Here is a 23,799-nt window from a genome sequence, read left to right as displayed (position 1 = left end):
GCTGTCTCTCTGTCCCCTGCATATGGCAGTCGGGTGGGTGGTACCGGCCTGGAAGGGGGTGGCAGCCACACATATTTAAAAGAACAGATGACCCTTAGGACCCTGAGAAGGCAGGGAAGGAGCAGCTCTGAATAGTTTACTCGACTTGACTTCAGATTGGGACCCCACCCCTGTTGCTGGGCCAGTGGCTGGCCAGCCTCGGAGATCAAGTCCACCACTCGCGGATGATGAGCTGCACACAGAATCACAGTGCCAAGAGCACAGCCACGTCCCCAAGAAGTGGGCCAGGCTCAATGGAAATGAGGCAGGACACCTGAGGACGGTGACAGACCACTAAGTGCTGAGCCCAGCACGTAGGAGGCGGCCACCATCGAGCCTCCTCTACAGGAAGCCTGGGCTGGTGGCCCCAGCCAAGCTAGCCATGTGCAGGCAGTGTCTGGTGGCCTGGGATGGCTGGGACAGGACCACCGGGCAAGGGCCGCTGGCCAGCATGCCTTCCACGGGCCCGAAAACCTGGGGATTCGGATGTGGAAGACCCATGTGTGGACACTGTGGGTGCCCAGCCTGGGTGTCTGCTGGCCAGTGTGTCATGCCTGGGGTGCAAGGACTGGGATTGGGACAGCAGTGGCTCAGGGAACTCAGTTCTGTAGCTCCTGAGGGTGTGGCTGTGGCCTCCCAGCCACCACAGGAGCAAGACGACCTGGAGGCCTCAGACTTAGGCAGCTGGTTCACAGCCACGTCCTGCCTGCCGGCCAGGCCTCAGCTTCACTCCTCTTAGAGGGTCTGTGGGGGGCCACTGGGCTGGGGGTACTGGAGGGGTCCTGCTACCATGGACTCCAGAGGGTAGAGCCTCCCCTGGTTTCTCAAGGTGCAAAGCAGCCTAGTGACCCCTGCCGTCTGCTAACAGTTCTGGCTATGTGGGTCTGGCTGTGGCCTGAGCCCCCAGTCTGACATCTGCCCGCTCCTGTTGGTCAAACCAAGCAGTGTGGATGGAGCAAAAGGACTTTCAAGAACCAGTGGCTGGTTCCCATTCAGCCTGTCACTCACTGGGAGCCAGGTCTGGCCTGTCCCAAGCCCCAGGTGACAAGCCCTTTGTGTGGGGGGCTCATTGAGGACTCCTCCAGCCTCCAAGCTGCAGGTAGTGCAGTCTTGATCAGCTTCCAGGTCAGACGTTGCTGACTCGGGCCTCTGCTGTGGAGAAGGCAGAAGGGTCCATGGCCCGGTCCAGAGGCCGCTCGCGCCTGACATATCTTGGTTTTCGCACTGAAATGGGGTCAGAGATGAGCTGTGTCAGAGCCAGGGACAGAGGCTCGAGGACGGCTGAGGATGTAGCTGGAGGTGTGGGGCACCACAGGGGCCTGTCGACTCTGACCAAGGAAGAGACCAGGCGCTCCTGCCCCTAGAGCTCCCACTTGTCAAGAGACAGTTCCTCCTGCCAGATGCCCCCGGGAGCCTAGCCTGGCTGTTTCCCATTAAACCCTGGGACCCTGCACCCACACATCTGGGCCTGGATCAGGGCCCGGCTGTCCCTTAAGACTAAAGTGCAGGCATTATGCATTTCTAGGACCATGTCCTAAGCCCCAGAGCCTGCCAGTGTGACCTCATTTGGGAAAAAAGTCTGGGAAGATGTGATTTAGATCTCAGATGAGACCCTCCTGCCTCAACCAGGTGGGCCCTAAATGCCATGCCCAGTGTCCTCCTCAGAGGGAGGCAGAAAGAAAAGACATGAGGGAGCAGAGACAGAGGGGGTGCAGCCACAGCCCAGGGACACCTAATTGCCTAGGAGCTGAGAAGGCAGGAGGGTCCCACAGACCTGGGAGCCAGTGTCCCCCTCTCCCACTCCTTGGTTTCTAACTTCCAACCTTGAGAGCTGTCAGAGAGCTCCTGCTGTCTGAGCCACCTGGGGTGTACTCTGCCATGAGGCCCCAGCCACCTGGGGCCCCTGTGCTCTTGCAGATGCTGTGGATGAGGCTGCTTCAGACCTGAGCCAAGTGCTGCCTGGAACAGGTAGGCTGGGCCTTGGTTAGGAACTGCTCTGCCCCAGAGGAGAGGAACACGCTGCCTGTCCCCGCCCAGACCTCTGCACAGTGGGAAGAGCATGGCCTGGGGAGGGAGGCTGGGTGATTCTGCTCTGGGCTCACAGCTGTGACTGTGGTCAGGGACTTAGCTTCACAGTCTCCTCTTATAGTGGGTCACACCTGGGTGGGGGTGCCTGGTGGGGCAAGACCCAGGGGCTGACCTGCTCCCTGTACCCTTCAAGCAGAGATGGACTTGAGCCGGGCTGGAGGAAGTGAGGGGAAGGTCTGGCCCTGTGTTGGGTTCTCCTCTCTCAGTCTCAATACCTGAAGAGGAAGGGACAGCACACAGCCATGTAGGCTGATGGGCACCAGGGGTGCCTGTCAAGCGCCTGTCCCTCCTTCAAGTAGTGGTCTCCTTGGGACCCAAGAGGTGGGCATGTGTGTCTAGGGACAAACCCGTAGAGGTCCCTGGGTCTGGCATTTGGAAACTGGCCCAGAGACAAGAACCCCCGGGTGACATAACCTGCCTTTACCTGAGGACTGTGGTGGGGGGATCATTGCAGCCTTGAAAGGAGAGAGAGGCAGAGTGAGATCTTGGGTGCTCAGCATGGGACACGGAGCCCAGGACGCTCAGCCGGGAGGGTGTAGATTACTTACGACTTCGCCAGGCTGCAGGCCTGGGGCTGCAGAAGAAAACAGCACATCACCCTGGAGCCAAGCAGCTGCCTGCATCCAGTGAGGTCCACAGGCAGGCAGAGGCTCTTCCCAGGATCCAGGTTGGGTCTGGTACCACTTCCACACTTCTGCCCAGCAGTGCCCTCAGCTGAGTCTCAGCTTTGCCACATTCATGGCCTGCACCTGGGGCAAGCCACTCAAGCATCCCAGGAAGAGCCACCTCCCAGAAACCTCCCTCCCACTTTCCCAGAGCATACAAGCCATGCTCCTCAGGTGGTTTCTCTGGCTCAAAGAACCCAGTGTGGGGGACAGAGACCCCTCCATCCTCTGGGTTCCCAGAGGTGCTGCAAGTGAGGCAGTGGCCATCAGCCCCAAGTTATTCATAAGGGCATGGGTGCCTCCACTGGGGTTCCCTGGGCCACCTGAGATGGCCACACCCAGGGTCGACTCTGCTCTAGGGATGGCCTGGAAGGCAGAAATGCTGGGTGGGCATTTCTGGGAGCTGACCCCAAGGCACCTATCTTGACTGGAGACCCCAAGACTCCTACCAGCAGCAGAAGCCCAGCCTTGGACTCTCAGGACCTGAAGCTATAGTAGCCCCCAGAAGGCACCCAAAGTGTTGGTGCCGGGTAGGCAGAGAGGGGTCCTGGCACTTGCTCTGTCCCTTTGGGCAGCACCTAGGCCCCTGAGTGGGAGGAGGAGGGGTGCAGTACCTTTGTCTCTCCTGTAGAAGACCCTGGGGAGCTTACTGGAGCGCTTGAGGTAGAAGAACCCAGCCACACAGAGGATGAGAGCTGCGCTGACGAAGAACGTCCCCAGGAAGAGGGAAGCTGCCACGTGGGAACCCCCTACAGGCAAATCAGCCACTCTAGTGGCCAGTCTCAACTGCGGCATGCCAGGGGCCCGGGGTCCACGCCCAACCCAGGCCACCATTCCTGAACACACCTGAGCCCTCACAGGGAGCAAGGGGCCAGCACACCTGGACATAGGCCCAGGCTTCCTGGGGAGAGGGAGGGGGAAGGTAAAAGGGAAAGAAGCCTTCATGAATTCCATGCTCCAGAAGTTCAGACCCTAGGCTCCCCCTGAGACTGTGCAGGGTCAGAGCTCCAACCTGCAGCAGGTGCTTCTGCCACACTCTACCTCTCGGGTGCTGGCAGCTGCTCCTTGCCCATCTGTACCTGCTCAGTGTCAGGACAGGATGGCTCAGGGCCAAGGACTGTGGACAATCTGTGACCATGGGATAGAGGAGATGCTTTAGGTGCCTGGGGAAGCCACTTTTTCACCCTGAGGCACAGGTGCCCTTGCCAGACCCATGGCCTTGCCATCCAACTAGCCCTGTGCTATAGGAGGCCATGAGCTGTCAGAGCTGGCCCTTCCCTAGGGGACACTGCTCTGTGCTGCTGGCTTCTGCAGTCCAGGCCAGTGCTGGGCCTGAGGCCACCTTGGAGCTCAAACATATTTTCTGGGGAGGAAAAGGCCAGGCTCAAATTCCTGGGAAGAGCTGAGCCTCTCAGAACAGAACTCTGAGCCTAAGATCTCGGACCCAGGTCCAGCCCAGGGCTGCTAGATGAGTGGCTGGGATGATGTTCCCCACAGCAACTCAGTCACCTCAAGCAAAGGAGGCAACCTTGCTCTGGAGCTGGGTTCACTCCCTGACTATGGTGCCCTCCCCCTGGGTGCTGGCCCCTCTCCCAGCTCCTGCCTTGTCCGGATCTTCCCTCTCACCTGGTCCCACCCTCCCCAGCCACTCCTAGCCACACTCCCACCCCCGGCCTGACCAGGCCCTCAACTCAAGTAGACTGCAGGCCAGGGAGAAGTGACTACCTAGAGACAGGGAACATCCCGAGGACAGTGCTGTGGCAGGCATTTCTGTGTGGCCCATATGCCTGCCGTCTTAGAAGCCTATGCCCTGGAAACACCACTGGGATGGGCAGACTCCTGCTGGGGCCTGAGGTCACAGGGGCCATGGCAGCCATGGGATGAGGCAAGGACCAGACAGAAGGTGCGGCAGTGAAGGCTTCCACCAACAGCCCTTCTGAGACCATGGAGGATATGGCACCCCCCCACACCAGGGCACACCCAGTACCTGCCACACTCAGCCCTCAGACCTCAGCCTCATGAGCCACTGGATTCTCAGAAATCCCTACTTCATGGTCAGGGTCCCTGTCACAGAGCGCATGGCTGGGTCTGAAGTCTGATCGTGGCCCATCAGTACCCTGTCAGGGTCTGTGCTGCAATGGCTCTAAGGAGCCTCTACCCCAGGCCTGGCTCTGGCCAGGTGAATTAAGACTTACCAAAATGTGGCCGTCCAGGCAGCCCTGTGCTTCTGTTCATGGGGAACTGCGCACCCCAGGCAGCAACTGTGGGGAGCAGAACAGAGGGGAGGCCAGGGCCAGGCACAGGACCCCAGCAAGACCCCAACCCTGCCTGAACCTCAGACCAGACACTAGAGAGTCCTCGCCCCACAGCTGCTCCTCATGGACACAGGACTCAGGAAGAAAGGGCTCCTAGGGGCTATTTGCTGATGGATCGTGGTTCTGTGGGGACAAGGGCAGCCACTCCAGTTTCCCCAAAATTGGAGATGTGGACCCCTGTGAGAAGTCCAGGACCTGGGAGGAGTATGGGGGCAGCAATCTGGGAGACATACGGCTTCTGCACTCAGAGCTGTTATAGGTCAGCACCGTCCCGTTCCTGCACCGGATGCAGCTGGTGCTCCCGTCCGCGTTCCAGCGTCTATAGCAGCCTACACAGAAGGCAGGCGGCTCTCAGCAGAGGCAGAATCCAGGCCAGTCCACTGTATCCTGGAGCATTTCTGTATCTTTTGAGTTTATAAATCAACCATCACTCAAAAACACGGACACTGGAAGTTTGGGTGGAACAAAAGGCTCTAACTCCAGAGAAAGAAACAAACACCACAGGAAGCACGTCACTCTGGCCCCAGATTCCTGTGGAGGCCTGGTGCTGAGGAGGCCGCATCCTTTGCTGAACACGTTAAGAGACAGTCCAGAGGCTGGTGATGGGAATCTGAGATTAACAGTGTGGTGGCCTCATGCTCTGGAGAACTGGAGGCCTGGCCTCCACCTCCTGCCACCCAGGCTCACGGACCACGGCTCCCCCAGGACCACTTCCTTCAGGGCATGCGTGTAGCTGCCTCAGGCACTCCACACTCACTGGGACCCACTCAGGGCAGATACAACCCTCATCTGTAACTACTGCATCCTTGTACTGTCCCCCCCCCCCCCCGCCCAGGGTCTCCCTGCAGGATCAAGCCAAATTTCCTTATCAGACTCTCACTACCTGAAGTCCCACCCTCTCCCTGCCCAGGTGCTGGAGTGGCCTAGCTCCTACTGGCCAACAGCATGTGAGCAGCTGTCTTCCAGCTTCCTGTAAGGGTAGCGACTGGGTATTATTCCTGTACTTCTTTCCAACATTCAGCACAGCACTGAGGCCAGAGACATAGAGTCCATAAATATTGATAGTGGGTGTTGGAAGCTAGCACTGGACATGAGCTGTCCTGGGGCTAAACCCTTCTTGTCCTCACCACTGAAGAGGGGCAGGCAGGGACACATGCCTACCATGGGCTGGTGGCTTGATAGCTGTTCAGGGGACTGCTTATGACAAAGTGGCTCACCTGGGCCACACAGGCCTGTGCTTGGGCATGTGGTGTTGGCGTCCATCACGTCCACACAGCACTCAGGCTGCTGGGCCTGGAGGGGTAACAATAGCAGGCTCTGCAAGGGCAACACTGTCAGTCCACTGTGAGCGTTCATGGCTCTGCCTCTTCTAGTCAGCAACAGGCTCCCGCCTTCCCCCTTGGCCTAGAAGCAGGTGAGGACACATGCCTGCCCCTGCAAGAGCCCCACTCTGGGCAGTCTCCAGGGAAAACTTCAGTGTAGTACAGAGTGACCCAGGGAGATCCCATGCAGCAGGGTGGAGACTGGACGACTGACCAGACATATCTCAAGAGTCACTGTTCCATTCTCCCCCGTGGCCCTGGACGCCCCTCCAAGGTGAGGATAGCACTGTCTGAGCTGTGCAGGGCGTGTGGCCATTGAACACTGGATGACCACATGAACTGCCTGGGGCCCAGACCCACCAGACAGGTTCCACAGCAGCCTCCTCACTCCCAAAGGCCAGGCAGGAGAGGCCCTGGGAGCCTGATCTGCACTGTGGCCTGGAGGTGATAGGACTCAGAATTCTGTGCATCTGAGAAAGAGCAAAAGCAGGTTTCTCTGACCTCCTCTGCCCTCTGTCCCTCAGGCAGACCAGGAGACCCCAAGGGAGAGGGCCTTGCCCATGCCCAAGGAGAGAAAGATACCGAGAAGAATCTTGACCAACCCGCCTGGACAGATCCTGGTTCATGGCCATCAGATCACACTCTCCATCCAGCACACTTGGTCAGGACCATCCCTCTTCCTCAGGCCTGCGCACAATCACTCAGCATCGCCACTCCTCTGGGACACCGTGTCCTTATGAAGGCTCCCATGTAATGTAAAACTCACATTCAAAGGCTTTCTCTCCTACGTCTGTCCCTTGTCGCAGGTGCCTCAGTCACACGGCTGAGGAAAAGAACACTTCCTCACCTACGGGGGTAGGAAGGTGTCCAGCCCCACCTGGGGAGATGTCCCAGGCTGTGGGCGTACATTCATGGGGTCTCCTCTCCCTGCCCTTAAGACCTCACTAGGGAAGTTGAGGTGGCCAAGGCCCCTTCTCCACAGGGTCTCCCTGGTCGGGGCAGAGCTGCTCCAGCCTCAACCTCTCACCTTGTGGGCCACAGGGAGAAACAGGGCAGACACTCCTGTCAGTGAATCATTGATATCAGTCACTCCAGGAACTGTAGTACCAGTTCTAATGACACGGTCTTGAGAAAAAGGACACTCTTCTGGACCACGATGAATACTGGGAGGCTGGCCAGGGCCTTGCCAAGGCTTGGCACGACCAACATACCCCCACAGGGATGGGCACTTCACTGATGCCCTCTGCAATTCCATCTAGGCCCCTTGATTTTGCAGCTTGGTCTCAGACAAAGTGCCCAGGCCAGGTCAGCCGTTCAGGGGAAATGAACTCAGGCCCAACCCTTGAACCCATGTACAGTACACATGCTGAGCGCTGGCCTTCACTGACAGCAGGGCAGCTGACAGACCTTGAGGCAGGGGTGTCCCCAGGTGTGATCTACTGTCACTGCTGGGCCATTGTTTCCTGTGACTTTAGTTTGGTGAATAGTGAGGGGCATCTGAGGAGTGTGAGTGACACAGGGCAGTATCAAGGCCACATAGGAGGGGCCGAGGCCCAGTGGCTGCCCCCTCACACTAGCCTTGGCCCGGTCAGTGAGGGATGCCCCACCCTCTTGCCACCTGGCCCTGGCTCAGCTCTTCTGGACACCAAAGCTCAGCATACTGGAGTGTCACCAGCTTGGCAGAGCCATGATACCCCACTGTTGCTCTCCTGAACAAGTAGCAAGTGGGCAGGCAGCTCCAGGCTGCATCTGCAGAGACCCTGTGCACTCTACAGAAACAAGTAGGTCTGGCAGTCTTCTAGAAGGTAGAACCAAACAGCCACCATATGGGGGCATGTCTGCTGCCCTCTTCAAGATACAAGCCCCTTGGACCCCAGCAGGGAACTCCATCATCCCTAGGGCTGAGTGCCAAGACTCCTAAGGTTAAAGGGGAAGGGCCCACTGCCTCCCTGGAGAATGGCCACCTGGACATGTGACAGGAACACCAACCTCGCTTTCTGTGGACTTGCTGGCAACTCCCACCAGAAGGCCAGCCAGGAGCGTGAAGCGTTGCAGTGCCATGCCAGGAGCAGGAGGACAGCGGGGCCTGCGAGAGAGGAGGGCAGTGCCAGGGACACAAGCAGGAAAAGAAGGGAACATGTCAGGGAGGTGGAGCCATAGTTGGAAGGGGCGGGGCTGCAAAAGGAGCAGCTCTGAAGTGGGGGGTGCAGCGTGAGAAAGGGAAGGGGCTGCAATGCCAGGGAGAGTGCCCAGAGCTGGGGAGGACCTGGCAGGCTTGATGGGCTGTGGCAAGCAGGGGCATGCGCACAGGTCCCTGCCTTGTGAGGTCTGTGGGTGCGGTCCAGGACACCCTTACCTGCCCCTCCAGGATGAGAGCTGCAGACATCAGCTCCTCACCCAGGTGCTCAGTAGAAAGCCTGGCCAGAGGGCGTGGAGTTCATCGGCCTGACCGTTGAGCTCTGCAGGCCCAGGGTCCAAGGCCTGTGAATCAAGACCATTAGGTGAGGCCTGCTGCTGGTCACTGTAAAGACCACTTTCCCACTTTCCCAGCAAGGTGAGTCCAGAGTTGGTCAGAGGGGCATCCTGATCTCTCTCCAACAGGTTCACTGGGTTGGCGTTTGCAAACGAGGGCACTGCATCTCTGGTCTCCCAAGACCAGATGACACCTCTCAAGGTTCTGTTGGAGTCTTGGGCATTGTCACCCAGACTTTTTCCCCATGGGTGGCTAGGTCCCTAGGGCAGGCAGACATAGGTCCAGAATAATGCTAGAGTTCAAAAAGTTCTAGTCCTGGGCGGAGGGACCCAGGGAGCAGACACAGTGCAAGGAGACTTCTTCACCCTAACTCCTGACACCTGACCATAATGTGGCTTAGTAGTCACAACGTGTTTATTGTTTTTTGGTACTGGGGACTGAACTTGGGTGCTTTACCACTGGGCTGTATCCCCAGTCCTTTTTTTTTTTTTTTTTGAGACAGGGTCTCATTTAATTGCTGAGGCTGGCCTGGAACTTGGGATCTCCCCTGCCTCAGCCTCCCCAGTTGTTGGGATCCCAGGTCAGCAGGCCTGGCTTCACCTCACATTTGTAACATAAGAGAGAGCATTAGCAGCACCCACCACACAACCTTGAAGTGATATCATCTGTACTACTTTTTTTTTTTAGTTGTAGATGGACATAATATCTTTATTTATTTTTATGTGGTGCTGAGGATGGAACCCAGTGCCTCACATGTGCAAGGCAGACGCTCTACCACTGGGCTACAGCCCCAGCCCCCCATTTGTATTACTTTCAACAAATTTCACTTAACTCACAGGGTGATTCTCATGGCGTAATGTCCCAGACACTGCTGGATACATATTTTCATGTTAGTTACCTCCAGGAAACTCTGCACTTAAACACAGCTGCGGGGTGGGAGCAGCACACTGTAGGACACCTTGGCACCGAGGACACTCTTCCACAGCAGCAGTCCCCACTTCCTTTCCAGGCAGGTCCTCAGGAAGAATGCAGAGATGTTCCAGTTTGAGGCTGGGGAATAAGGAACGGTGCTCTCTGACTGGCCCAGGGTAGTGGGCAAGTTCCCCCTTGGGGATCCTGGGGAGAGGACTATGGGGTCCACACAGCCCAGGAAGGCAAAGACTGAAGGCACAAGCTCTGGTCCCCTGACAGGGAGGGGCCCACATCTGTCCTGTAATTTGCTTTATGCCAGATTCATCCAGGTCTGTTGGCAAAGTAACCACACGGTGTGGTCCAGACAGTGTCCAGTCCTGCAGGATAGTTTTCTATGAAGCCAGGTCCAGTGCCCTCCTGCCTACAGCAGCGCTTGCCTTTTCTGGAAGAGTGCCAGCGATCCACCCCACTAAAAGTGCACACTTCCTGAAGTCCTCCTTCACGGCTAGTCCTCTTAGATGGAGCCCCTCACCTACAGGATGTGGTCAAGTCTCATCCTTTCTTTTTGTCCATTTAACATGTGCTCAGTAGATCTCCCCAGGCCCTGGGGAAAACTGGTGTCAGGGTCCCTTCTCACTTTCTGGGAAAGGTAACCAGGGCCAGGTCAAGTCACAAAAGGAACCAAAAGTCCAAGACTCCAGTCACACTGGCACTGCTTAGTCAATTTTATTGAGGTTCAATTGGCACACAACAGACTTCGTCCACTTACAACACACAACCTGGGGGTTCTGGAAAGCTATGCACACCACGTATCTGTGAGACTGCACATCATCAGGGCACCTGCAGTGCAGCCCTCTGCAACCCTTTCTCCTGCCAGCCCTGGCCCGGACACCCACTGCTTTCTAAAACCCACAAATCTGCTTTCTAAAATTTCTTTGTTTTTTTGGTCCCAGGGATTTAACTCAGGGGTGGTTAACACTGAACCACATCCCTAGCCCTTTTTTGTATTTTATTTAGAGACAGGATCTTACTGAATTGCTTACTGCCTGGCTAAGTGGCTGAGGCTGGCTTTGAACTCGCCGTCCTCCTGCCTCAGTGTCCCAAGCCGCTGAGATTAAAGGCATATGCCACTGCACTGAGCTGTATTCTAGAACTTCTTACAAAGGGGTCACTTAGCATGTATAGCTTGTGTCTGGCTATGCCACATGGCACAGGGCCTCTGGAAGTGCCTTGTTGATCTGCACATCTGTGCCTTTCAGTGGCTAAGTGGCACTCCACCCACGGAGGCTGGGCCTCCTCTCCCTCACCACTGCCCACCCCTGTCTAGGGTGCCCCTCAGTCTTTCCCTGGCCTTGCAGTAAACCTGTTCTAACCGCCATCCCAGCCTTGCTGTACTTGTCTCTGTGCTGGGCAACTGCTGTCCTCTTCAGCATCACTGCACAGCCCCTCAGCTGCAGGACACTGCGTGGCTGAAGCTGCGTACACACAGCTAGAGGTCAGGCCACAAGAACCCGCTTTTGACAACAGTGTGGGCCGTTCTAGGTCACATGCATATCCTCGTTTGAGAATCAGCTTGTCAGTTCACAGAAAAGGCTTGCATGAGTTCTGCAGGGAGGACTGGTCTTCCAACAATGTCAAGTCCTCCACTTCAAACACGCTCTCCCCCATGCTAGGTCACTTCAGTTTCCCACAGCCAGTGCTCTGTGTCCTCAGTGAAGAGGTTTTGCATATCTTTAGTTAGACTTACTACTAAATACTTTATTTCTTGGTATGATTATAAACAGAAAAGAATTTCTGATTTCATTTTCTAATGGTTTGCTGTTAATACATAACAGAACAGTTAATTTCTGCATATAAACTTTTATTTCCAAGATCTTCGTGATTTTACTTACTATACTCAGCTTTTTTTAAAAAAAAATATTTCTTAGGATCTCTACATAACCACATCACTTGCAAATGCAGTTTTACTTGTCCTCTATGCTCTGATGAAACCAACTTGGTTTTTACCTCTGACCTTACTGCCAAGGTAAGGGCTCCAGGCGCAATGCTAGCTGCTTGATTTTAGGAATAAAGTACTTCATGTTTTTCACTGCTAAATACAACATCTAGTGTAGGTTTTCCACAGATGCCTTTTATCACACAGACAAAGCTCCCTTCTCCTCCTAGTTTGCTAAGAGGTTTTTCCTTCATCATGAAAGGGGTTTAAATGTTATTAAATGCTTTTTCAACATTTACTGGAGTGATCATGTGTTTTTTCTCCTTTTTAATATGGTCATTACATTATTTATCACTGTTCTATGGTTTTAGCCAATGTAGTAAAAAAAGAAAAAAGAAAGAAAGAAAAGAAAAGCCATAAACATTAGAAAGGCTCAGCAACTTAGTGAGGCCCTGTCTCAAAATAAAAAACAAAAACAGGCTGGGGATGTGGCTCAATGGTTAAGGACCCCTCAGGGTCAACCCCTGGTACCAAAAAAAAAAAAAAAAAAAAANGGCAACAGTGCATGAACCACAGCCAGTGCAGGGTGTGTCCAGGCTGGCAACAGTGCATAAACCATGGCCAGTGCAGGGCACGTCCACGCTGGTGAAAGTGCATGACTGATGGCCAAACACACCACAAAAGAGACACTCTTTACAGAGGAATCCCAGATAGCATCCCCAGCATGGGCTGGACAGAGACTCACTGTAAGACAGCAGGGACAGGGGAAAGGAGCAACTCTGCAGCAGACACCTACAAACACCATCTCAACCAGGCCAGGGGTATTCTGTGGACGTCAGAGATGCCCTAAAGGGGTGTGATGGGATCAGCACCTCACCTGATCACCCCTGGTGCTCCTTCAGTCTGCCATGAGTGACGTGACAGTCCCTCATGTCAGTCCACCTGAGGAACCCAAACAGGATGTTCTACAAACACTCCACCAAGCCTCTTCAGATCCTAAGAATTCACCAGAGAGTGAGACACAGCCACAGCCTGGGGAAGACACAGCAGCCAAACACAATGTGGGGTCCTGCATTGGGCCCTGGAGGGGCAAAGCTGGGGACATGCACAGTGATGCCACTGTAGCCCCATAACTTACAAGGGCACCAAGGTCAGGTGAGCCCGTCGTTATCTCAGGGCAAGTTCGAACAAGGTCAGGTGAGCCGTTATCTCGGGGCAAGTGCATCTGTCCCAAAATAAGAGTCTAAATCTGTTCCAAAATAAAAAAATGTAAATTACACTATTGATAACATGAATAGGCAGTTCAAAGAATGGGACTCTGGAGGCCAAGGCAATTTAGTGAAGCCCCTCAAAATCTTAAAAATGATTGGAACATAGCTCAGTGGTAAAGAACCTCTGGGTTCAATCCCCTGTAACCAAAAAAAAAAAAAAAAAGAGTGTGGGGTGTTAATATTTGCAAGACAAATACTACCTAATAAAAGCCCTGTTTATAGAATACAGATTAGACTGTCACAACTCAGTAATAAAAAACATGGTGAAGCCTTGAGACACTTCAGAACAGACATCTGAGCACATAATACACAGAAGAAAATGCATGCCATCATCACACCATGGGAGATGAATGACAGACACCAGGCACCTGGATGGTGGGGATGCAGAGCTGAGGAACTGCACACCTGGCCATGGCAGTGGCACTCCTGCTGTCCTCCCAAGAGAAAGAAAAACACATGCCCACAAAAACGGTCCAAAATTGCACATAACTTCTTTAGCCACACCAGAAATACACCCATATGGCTGAGTGGTGGGTGGCACAGCTGTAGGTGGGATGTGACTCCATGACACTACAGAAAGTGGTCAGGTCACAAACACTTGCTGAGGCACGGTCCTGAAAGGCTTGAAAGGCAACCTCAAGGGATGACGGGCACGTACTACATCTGACAGGAGCATGGAGTAAGTGGGTGGATGTGTATATCAGAACCCATGGAACTGGATACAAGACCTGTGCCCCTCACTGGACGTAAATTACACTTCAACAATTAACTAAATGCAGTTCATTTTCTACTTTGAAAATCTCAAGACCAAGCTTTCAACAACAAACTTAGCAACCCAGATGGAACCTGAGAGTAGCCCCTGCTCCAGATTTCTTGGGCAGGCCTGGCTCTCCAAGGAACCCCATTCCCATGATGAGGATTCATGGTGCTGGTGAACTTGTTGACAGCCAACTGCAGGAGAGTTAGGGGACAGTACTGGTTGCTCCATCATGGTCCACTTTGAGAAAAAGGAAACTGAACTCCGGACTAAGTCACAACTTTGGCCATCTGACTGGTGAAACAGGCTTGCTGGGTGTTTAAAACCAAAAACTTGGAGACAAAAGTCAAGGAAGTAAAAGGGCCAAGGAAAAAGCAGCCAACGTTTTGACCCTTGTCCTCTAAGGTCAGCCAGGACAGAGAATGACGGGACCCCTCTCTGGGTTCTGCAACTCTAGTGAGTCACTCCATCTGCTGATCAGGGAGATTGAGAGGACCCTAGAGAACAGAAAGCTCGGAACCGGTGAACTTACCCTCCTGATCTAAAATTCCATCTTGTGCTTTGACAGAGAACAAGAGCTGCCAGCCATCTGATGGGCTGTAAAAAAAGAATTCTAGACCTCTGGTGTTGCTGCCACCAGAGCAGGGCTGGACCTGGGGCCTATGCAGGGTGGCTCCACACTAAGGGTGCCAAAACCTCAGTGATATGGTGGCAAGAGGTTGTTCTTTAAACAAGCTACCTGATAAACCCAAGTTAACAGGGAGAACAACCAGGAGGAAGGGGGTGGGGGGGGCCGGAGTTGCCTTTGGCACACAGGGATGCTACCTATGGACCAGATAGCTCAGGTGACTGCCTGTCAAGATGTTTGCTTACTTGGCTTTTGGGAAGAATATTGGGAGCAGGATGTGTCAGGAAAATAAAATCCAGATCTCGTTTCCTTCTACGAGCTACTAAAAATAAAGTAGCCATTAATCCTGGCCCAACACAAACTACTGATCAGTAGCTCTTAGCAAGAAATAAAACAGGACAATGAGGTGCGCTGTGAGACTTCCTTCCCAGCCTTGACCGCCCAGGCTGGGCCTTCAAGCAAACACTGTCTGCCAGGTTTTCACCAGAGGAAGGTAGGGCTCAGCAGCAGAGCTCACACGGCCCAGCACGTGTGAGGCTCAGGGTTCAATACCCAGCACCACAAAAACCAACAACACAAACAAAAAAACGCGAAGAAGCCCCTCTCACTTCTGCCTTCCCTGTATACAACACTAAGAGACAAACGACCACAACAAGGACAAGTCTGACTGACACCTTCAAATCTGCAGGGCTCTGCAGTTCAGAATCCAGCCAAGAGGTGCGGGGGCATTTGCCGACGTGCAGTAAGAAACGCGTCCACACCCGGCCCAAACTGCACGCTGAACGCCGCTTCGGCGTAGTGGACCTACAGAGCTGGAGACCCGAGTCGCTGACCGCACTACTGGGCAGCCCCGGGACCCAGGGCCGCCCCCGCCTCCTCCGAGCCCGCGCCCTGCCGGCTCCAGGGCGCCTCCTCGCAGCCCTCTGGCCCTGAGTCCGTCTGCGTGCCCACCGCACTTCCTCCCGGCTCCCGGGCGAGGCGGCGGCGGACTGCCGGACACTGGGGGAGTCCGCTGGGCCTCAGGCGGCCTGCAACAACCCCTACCTCCCGGTCTTTGTCCGGCCTGCCGCCCCCTCCCGCCCCAGCCCTTCACTCACCCCGCGCCCCCGGGTTCCTCTTTCGTACCCCCCGCCCCGCGGACAGCCACGCCGCGCCACCTGGGACTTGTAGTCTCTCCTCCATCCTCGCCCCGGCGCAGGCGGGTGCGGCTTCTGGAAGAAGACTACAACTCCCGGCGGCTCACGCAAGAGCCCGCTTGCCGGGTGGATCCGGCCAGAATTCTCGCGAGACTTAGGGAAATACGCGCGGAGTGCTATGGGAAATGTAGTCCGGATGACTGGGTCCCGAGCGGGCAAAGAAGAACTACATTCCCTAGGATCCCTCGCGAGACGGCTGTCGTGGGTGTTGCTAGGAGAGGTGCTCCGGGAGGCCGACGCCTCCTGCAGCCGCCTCGTGGGTCCAACCGCTCTCCGGCCCCTGAAGGACGCACCCTCGAAATCGTGACCCCAAGGCGGCCAGCAGAGGCACTACATCCTTAGGATATTTTCCTGGCTCCGGCGGGTCACCAAGCCGAGCTCCGGGGCGTGCAAGGGCCCTGCGTGCAGGCCTTGCTTGAACCCTGCCGCGAAGTCTGCTCCTGGCCACTTTGTCGCCCACCCCCGCCACGGTGGAGACGTCGGCGGCTTGGCCGCTGCGGTCCAGCGCGCTCCGGCCCCCCGGGGGGTGGTTGTCTCCGCGGGCAGTGCCAGGAAAGGACACGAAGGCCGGGAGGGTGTCCAAGGAGGAGGCAGGTGGACGCGGGCCTGGGTGGGCTGGCTGGCCGGCCGCGCCCAGGCGTGGAGCTGCCGCGCGAGCATGTGCTCGCCCTAGAGAGGTTGGGGACCTTGGCCTGGACCAGAAGGACCCAGCCCTCCAACGCTCTCCCGCACTCCTGTCTGGCATGAATAGATGATGTCTGAGCTGGTGGAGCGGGTCCAGAGGGTCAGAATTGTCACTTCGCTTGTATTCACTTCCCTGACTCTACCTCATCCCAATGGTTCTGGAGACTCAGGCCTGGGGGCGTTGTGGTGCTTCCCACGGCCAGCCCTGTCCACCGGAGTCCTAGGGTGGCAGGACTGTCTGGCATCCTGGGCTGGCCTCCCAATAGGATAGGAGTTCTGCTGTGTGGTCCCGGACTCTGCCTCAGAGCTGCTCCAGAAAGAAGGTGTGTGCGGGCCCCCAGGTTTATTTTTGGCCAATATTTGTAAAAGCTCTCCCTGAAAAGATCATTTATGTGTATGCTAATCAGATGCTTGGATCACTGCCCCTGGGAAACTCAGGAGGGCCTGCCCATCAGGCCCTCTTTCCTGACCCAGGGGTGGAGAGATGGGTGTTGCAGGCAGTTGGGGCTCAGGGGCCACAGGAGGTTGGTGCCTGCCCCTCCCAACTCTCTCAATCCGGCAGCCTCTTTCCAAGCCAACCTCTGCCCAGTGGCTGTCCAGCATTAACCCTGAGGTTGGCTGTCCCCTTTGTGGAGGCCACCTCAGTACTTTTGTCCCAAGTTTAAACATCTAGAGATTTCTGTGGAAATAGAGCTCCAGTTGTACAGTGATAGCATGTTTTCTAAGGATGAGTATCAGGCACCAGAGGGAAATCATGTTGGTGTCCTCTTTAGACTCCCAGGGTGTTCCTCAGGGCCTGTATGGCAGCAGTTGACGTCATCTGTCTCTAAGTATCATCCTGGAAATGGCTATAAGTGCTTCTGGCCACCAGTGCTTAGGTGAGTGTGCTAGAACCACAGGATTCCCTGAGCACTGTGGGTTTCGGAACAGTGCAGCTGTTGATGGTGACGGTGAAACCTGTTCGGAACAGGGTGGCTCATGTGCACCATCTGGTCAAGAGGGACTGTTGGGGGAAACTGGCATTGATGGACTGTGGGGAGAGTTCCACCCATACCTGCCCCTGGGAAACCAGACTACGTGACAGGGCTTTTGCTGTCTGCAGGAGTTTCTTTGGGCCCTGCACCTGTCCTGTTTTCTGAAGACCGGTGGACACTGAAGCCGCATTTCATGGTTGTGGGTTTCTTTTTCTCAGCCCCAGGCCCCCCCCCCCCAATTCTTCCTTCTGATCTTTTGATTATTCATAATTGATTGATGCTTTCTAGATATGCATAAAGATGGAATTTTCTGTGGTGTGTTTGTAGGTGTAATTTATATGGTTTTGTTAACACCATGCCAGGGCCCCTCCCCTTTCCCCTCCCTCCTCCCCCTTCTCTGTCTTCTACTCCGTTGATCTTCCCTTTATGATTTCTAATCCCGTGCTTCTTTCCCTGTTTTGCTCTAGCTTCCACTTATGAGAGAAAATATCAACCTCAGGGTAGAGCACCCCTGGGTTCAACCCCCAACACCACTGGATGAGTTCTTGCAGAGGGTGTATGTCTGGGTGGGAGGGCGACATCAGGACATTTGGCAGGCAAGTCCAGGTGGACATAAAATCAGCTCTACCTTCTGCCTTGATGTCTCCAATACCCAGCACCCCTGCAGCCTCTACTGGGACACCTAGTTGGTGCCTCATGCCCCATACATCCAAATGGAGCCCTGATCCTTTGGCTGAGAGTTTTGTTTTTGTATTCAATAAAGAGGTTGGATTTTGTAAAATACTCCCCCCACCATCTGTTAAAATACCATGTTTTTTTCTTTTCCCATTTGTTTTTCTGGTGAATTTGTTGAATATTCTAATGTGAAGCTAATATCACATTCCTGGGGAGAGCCCCAGGATGTGTTTTCCTTTTTATGTATTGCTATATATACTTTTCAGAAACTCCAAATAATAATTATTTTGTTAAGAATTTTTGTATCCAGGGGCTGGGGATGTGGCTCAAGCAGTAGCGTGCTCGCCTGGCAGGCGTGCGGCCCGGGTTCGATCCTCAGCACCACGTACAAACAAGGATGTTGTGTCCGCCGAAAACTAAAAAAATAAATATTGAAAAGTTCTCTCTCTCTCTCTCTCTCTCTCTCTCTTTAAAAAAAAAAAAAAAAAGAATTTTTGTATCCAGCCAGGTACAGTGGCACATGCCTGTAATCCCAGTACCTCAAGAGGCTGAGGCAGGAGGATGGCAAATTCAAGACCAGCCTGGGCAGCTTGGTGAGACCCAGTCTCAAAATTTAAAAAGAGCAGGTTTATAGCTCAGAGGTGGAGTACTTCTGGGTTCAATCTTCAGTACTTAAAAGAAAAGAAAGAAAGAAAAGAGAAAAAGAATTTTAGTGTCTATGTTCAAGAGAGATTTTTCTGATTTTCCTTTCTCATGATGTCCTTGTCTACTTGTTGCTAGGGTGGTGATGCCTGTGGGGAATGAGTTGGGCCTGCTGTTCTCCTCGTGGACTTTCTACATGAGTTGGTAGAGAATTGGTGTCTTGATGTGTGTGCCGTCCTTTCCTTAAACGTTCAGCAGACCACAGGGTGGGGAGGTTCCTGACACAGGTCCCATCTCTTTAGAGCAGGCATCTGGGTGTTATTGAGTGAGTTCTGGCCACTTCCTGCTGGCTGTCAGACACTGTGACCTCCACGCTGGTGCTGTGTGAGCGCAGTTCTAAGGCACACTGAAGGGGAGTAGAGACTGCCGAGCATCCTGGGTGTCTTGGCTTTATAGGTGTTCTGAAGCAGGCTTTCTAGGGTTGGCTGTCCCCAACCACCAAGGCAAAGCCCTTCTGCATTTTCTACCAATTCCTACAAATTCTGGAATTTTCCCATCTGTGCATGGGGATGGTACCTTCTAGCAGGAGTGAGCCCCAGGCCTGCGCCCTTCCCTGCCTCGTGGGGTGTCTGCACATGCCCAGGGCTCTGGGCTGTGCTGCGCTCTGGAGGACCCTGCCAACCCGGGGCCCTCTGTGCCACTCTCCTCTCTGCTGCTCTGTCCTGTGAACTGTGGCCCCGTTGGTCTCCAGGGCCCTCAGCTGCATGGCACCTGGGGCCTTGCTGTACCTGGTGGTAATGAGTGGGTGGCGGGAGGGCTGTACTGGGGATTTTGCAGCAGCTGTGCAGATACTCGAGGGCAGTGGCTCTGCCTCTAGTCTGGGTTCAGCTGTTGAGGCAGGAGGGCATCCCTGGTCCTTGTGACCCCCATCTTGGCCAGAAGCAGAAGTGTACTCCCACATTTATTATTACCTCCCAGCCACAGGCCAGCTCCCTGGGGGAAGCATCTTGTGGTAGGGTAACGGTCACCTCCATTTGCTGGAACACCATGGCCACACTGGCTCTTTTTGAGTCTCCAACTTAGCTATTAAGTCTTGGTTTACTGCTGTGTGTGACTGTGTTAGACTTGCCTGTTCTCAGGCCCCTGCCAAGATGCCAAGTGCACCAGGATGTACTATTAGAAGCATGAGACATGCTCATGACAAAGCACAGTGGTCCACACTCGGTCCCTGCAGATGGAGCTCGTGTGCTGCCTCCTCACACCTGCACTTGGTCTTGGGCGCACATGCACCCTTTGTGCCCCTCTGGGTGTCCTCTGCTTAATGCTCCTCAGGGCTGGGGGCTTTAGTGGTCCTCCAGGTACAGCTGTGTGTCCCCTGGCCAGTTCTGTGGCTTCCCCCCACTCTGGAGGGTGCATGACCAGACTGAGCAGCTTGGTGACCCCCAGCAGTCTCCAGAGAAAGGGGTGCCAGCCCACCAGGGATACTATCTGAAGCCTCTGTGCCTCCTCTCCAGGTGGGGAGGGCGATAGAGTCCTGGCTGGGAAGATCCTTCTGGGTACCAGGCCCTGTGCATGGCCTTCATCTCTGCTGAAGCCCTTCACACGCCACCCCCACTCAGAAGCTTCTCTGTGGTCATCTGCCTGGCTGGGTGCCTTTTCTATCATTCTGGGACTGTGTTTGTCACTTCCTGAGGTCACCTTGCTGTGGCTCAGATGCTGGGCCTCTTGAATGACTCGTAATGTCCCCGTGTTTGCATCTGTGTCCTTCCTTCAGCCTTCTCTTTGTTACACGTCCTGTGTGACTCTGCTGCTGCAGTAGTTCAGGAGAGCCTCTTGCCTGGGCAGGAGAGCTGGCCGTGTGCCCACTTCCTGTCCACGTGTCCTCAGTCAGTGCTCAGACTGTCACTGTGCAGAGCAGTAGCCTGGAGGCCAGGGCCAAGTGGCTTGTCAGGGAGGAGGGCAGGGCCCCTGCTGGCAGGCACAGGTCTGGGGGTGCCCTGAGGTCTCTTTGGGCAGCCAGGCCATAGCAAACTCATGCCCAACTTTTGAGTTCTATTCTGCCTTCCGTGTTTCCTGTGCACATCGCTCTACCTTTCTAGAACCGGGCAGGAAGTTAACAGTGCAATGGCTGTGGTGGGTATTCATGAGTTGTGTCAGTAAAGCCAAGTGGGCCCTGCCAGGGCGTGGGGACAGGTGCAGACCATGGCCATGCCAGGGTATTGTATCTGAGGCAGTGTGCCCACCACTGCCCTTGTCACTACTGGAACCACCGGCCGTGGCATGTCAGCAGAGGTGCAAGTGCTGGGCACACTGGGAGGCGTGAGACCTGGCCAGCTGCAGTCCGGGCAGCCAGACCCAGACCCAGGGGCCCACCAAGCTGGACCAGAGAAGCAGGTCGCTCGTGCCTCTCTGGGTGTGAACTGGTGCAGCTGCTTCTCCGAACACACGCTGACCACAGAACCAGTGGCCAAACTCCCTGGCACTTATTCCTAAGGAACGAACTCTTTCTTCATACCAAGCCCACAGACTGCTCACAGCAGCTCTGTGGCAGCCCAAGCTGGAAGCCATCACAGCACTCTGGCTGGTGCATCTGCCGTGGGAATAGCACAGCCATGAAAGGGACCAGTCACTGATGAGCAGCCTTGAAGTGGGGGCGAGGTGGCGAAGACAAGGTGCTGTGGGGTTATTGTAGGGACAAACGAGTCCAGGCACCCAAGACGGCAGGACACAGTTTTATTTGGCTGCAGCCAGGTTCAGAGGGTACAGCCTTTGCTGTAATCAATCAATCCCCTGAACCCCGAGTTCAGGGAGTCTCAGAGTTTCATACCCAGCGTATAAGGGGAGGGGCTCAGAGGTTCAGAGTCTGCAGAAGTTCACATAAAAGCAGCTTTTTCTCTCACTGTTCTGGGCAAGTTAACCCTTCAAGGACCACACCTGAGAAGGAGGGAGCTTCTTCTCCCCTCTCTTTCCTCCCTCTGCCGGCTGTTACCATGGGCCCATTTGTAACTTATCTTAAAAATGTAGACATCCCTGTGAAGCCCAGCTCAAGGCCAGAGGCCTTGTTTGCACACTTCTACAAAGTACTATACTGGATACGTTTGTGAAAACCTAGTGAGGGGTGTCCAGCACCTGGAGTGCTGGTATCTTCTCGGCCAGTGGCCAGGTAAACAGGGCAACAGGAAAATAGGAAGTTTATCTACAATGGACTCTTGCTGACAGTCCTAAGTCAGCCATGGTGAAGAGGGCTTTTCTGTGGAGAAAGGGGGTGCCACTTCAGGGTCACGGTGGGGCAGCAGAGGGAGACCCTCCTGAGCATGGATAGTTGTGGGGTGGGGACCCGAGGCACACAGGTGATGAGAAGATATAAGCCCATACGAGCCTCAGCGGTGTCCTGCTGGCTGGATGCCACCCCTGGGGCAGGTGAGGCCCACAACTCCCAGATACCTCTTGAGGTCCCCGAGGCTGTTACTGGGACTGGGCTTGACCTCCTTGGGTCTTTGACTTCTGTCCTTTTTCCTGCAATGAGGCAGCCTGGACAGAGTTTATAAGACCCTGCACTAGAAAGAAAGGACCACGGCAGAGCTCCTGAGAGCTCCAGGGCCATTCCATCACCAGGTCGCCACCACTGCATTGCTTTAGGGCTCCTCGGAGAGGGCTGCAGAGCTCCACTGCGTCACCTGTGTAGGGTGGGCCCCAGGGGCAGGCGTGCTCAGGCCTGCCGGCTTCCTGCACATACAGGGACACAATTATCTGAACTCTGCTCCCAGAGGGTTGTTCCTCCCAGCAGCCCCTGCTCCTTGGCTCCAGGACACGGTTCCTACATCCTGGGACCTCAGGGCCCACCCAGCTGGGCAGAAGCTCTGGGAGAGCTCAGTGCCCCCAGGGCACAGGGACACTTGCCCCTCTCTACAACCTGAGTTGCCAGGGAGGGGCAGGTGGAAGTCCTCAGCTCTTCCCAAACAGGCTGTGAGGGGTGGTTCAAGTACTGCACACCCTGGATCCTGTCATTATAAGGCAGCCTTAATTGCTGTGTTTACTGCCTGCCTCCTCCCAGTCAGGCACTGTCCCTGGGCTGCAAGCTGCAGGTCCTGTGTCCTCCTGAGGGAGGATGCAGAAGGAAGCAAGTGGGGATCATGACCACAGATCTTCCTGCTGGTGCCCAGACTGCACCCTGCAGGGGACTGTGTCCACCCTGCTGGTGGGGCCAGCAGGCCTAGAATAGGGTCAGGTCATCTCCAAATGACATCTGCTCTGCAGTGGAACCAGGGAACCCCGGAGTCCCAAAGCCTTGGGTGCAGGGTGACCTGGCCAGGAGCCTTCTTTATGGGGGGGGGGGCATGTAGGGTGAAGACCACCTCACAGCTGCCCTCGCTGTGGGGGTAGGAGCCTTGCCTGTCGCCTCCATCCTTACCTGGCGGGGGTTATGGGGCCTCAGCCGGCCCAGCCCTCCTCTTTGGCCTCACTGGGCTTTGAACCCCAGCTAGAGACTTTCAGGGATTTAGGATCATGGGTCAGCTTTTGGGGCCACTGGGCAGATGTGGGTCTCCAGGGGTGATGGTCCTGAACTGGCCTGCAGGTGGCACCCCTCTCCAGCAGGCCTGTCGCAGGACCAGACCGCTTACTCCAAGTGGGTGGCTGCCCCAGGTGGTGAATAGGCCAAAAGAGGATGTGGGGCAGAGAGCAGCCTGGGCCCCTTCCAGTGGGTGCCCTAGGGTACAGCCTGAGGCAGCCTCTTCCCTGGCCTACACTGGGTGGTGGCATGAGGACGGGATTCCACCTTGAACCCACTACCAGCTCCCTTCCCGGAAGCCCCACCCAGGAAGGGCCCACACCGCTAGCCCTCCCCCGCAGACCACAGTTTCCTGGGGTCCTACAACCTCACTGGTGCCCCAGGGTGTGGGCCCCCATGATGCCCTCCAGCCCACAGCTCCAGTGCTGACCCCGTTCTGTTAGTGATATTGTAGAGGGGGCTCTTCCCAGATGGCACTGGCTGTCCCCCTCCCGAGTCCTCCTCTGTGAACTGACGGGGACCCTCACACAGAGTTGGCCCTCATCTGCCCCAGGCGAGCGTGGGGTGCAGGACTTCACACTAGGTGTTCTGTGAGGACCTGCCAGGAACCACGTGCGTGCAAACTGGAGTTGATGCTTGGAAATCAAGTCGCATGCTGAGAAGACCCGCTGAGGACGTCAAGGCTGCTGCCCAGGAGCCCTGGGCAGGAACA

At 55.3% G+C, this 23,799-nt stretch overlaps 1 protein-coding gene across 21 annotated transcripts; it reads right to left on the bottom strand.

Annotated features, from left to right (window-relative positions):
• Positions 1-123: 123 nt before the first annotated feature.
• On the bottom strand, positions 124-15,640 carry CUNH1orf159 (chromosome unknown C1orf159 homolog). 21 transcript variants are annotated; one of them, XM_048783851.1, is made up of 14 exons: positions 14,311-15,444; positions 12,628-12,999; positions 9,801-9,952; positions 8,786-8,910; positions 8,419-8,515; positions 6,325-6,424; positions 5,341-5,436; positions 4,988-5,053; positions 3,805-3,920; positions 3,639-3,693; positions 3,407-3,541; positions 2,676-2,701; positions 2,552-2,582; positions 124-1,263 (listed from the first exon to the last, which is right to left on the bottom strand). In XM_048783851.1, exons 5-14 carry the CDS (start codon positions 8,488-8,490, stop codon positions 1,166-1,168), a joined length of 795 nt encoding a protein of 264 aa, XP_048639808.1. In that variant the 5' UTR covers positions 8,491-8,515; positions 8,786-8,910; positions 9,801-9,952; positions 12,628-12,999; positions 14,311-15,444; the 3' UTR covers positions 124-1,165. The 21 variants fall into 21 exon arrangements, with proteins under 21 accessions (XP_048639808.1, XP_048639819.1, XP_048639809.1 ...); XM_048783862.1 differs by lacking the exon at positions 12,628-12,999 and adding an exon at positions 7,032-7,276 and having other exon boundaries at positions 6,325-6,400; XM_048783852.1 differs by lacking the exon at positions 12,628-12,999 and having other exon boundaries at positions 14,311-14,375; positions 15,081-15,444.
• Positions 15,641-23,799: the final 8,159 nt, after the last annotated feature.

The sequence above is a fragment of the Marmota marmota genome, unplaced genomic scaffold, assembly GCF_001458135.2.
Source record: "Marmota marmota marmota unplaced genomic scaffold, marMar, whole genome shotgun sequence".
NCBI lineage: Eukaryota > Metazoa > Chordata > Mammalia > Rodentia > Sciuridae > Marmota > Marmota marmota.
Note: the sequence above shows the minus strand (reverse complement) of the source record. Positions and strands in the feature narration are given on the sequence as shown.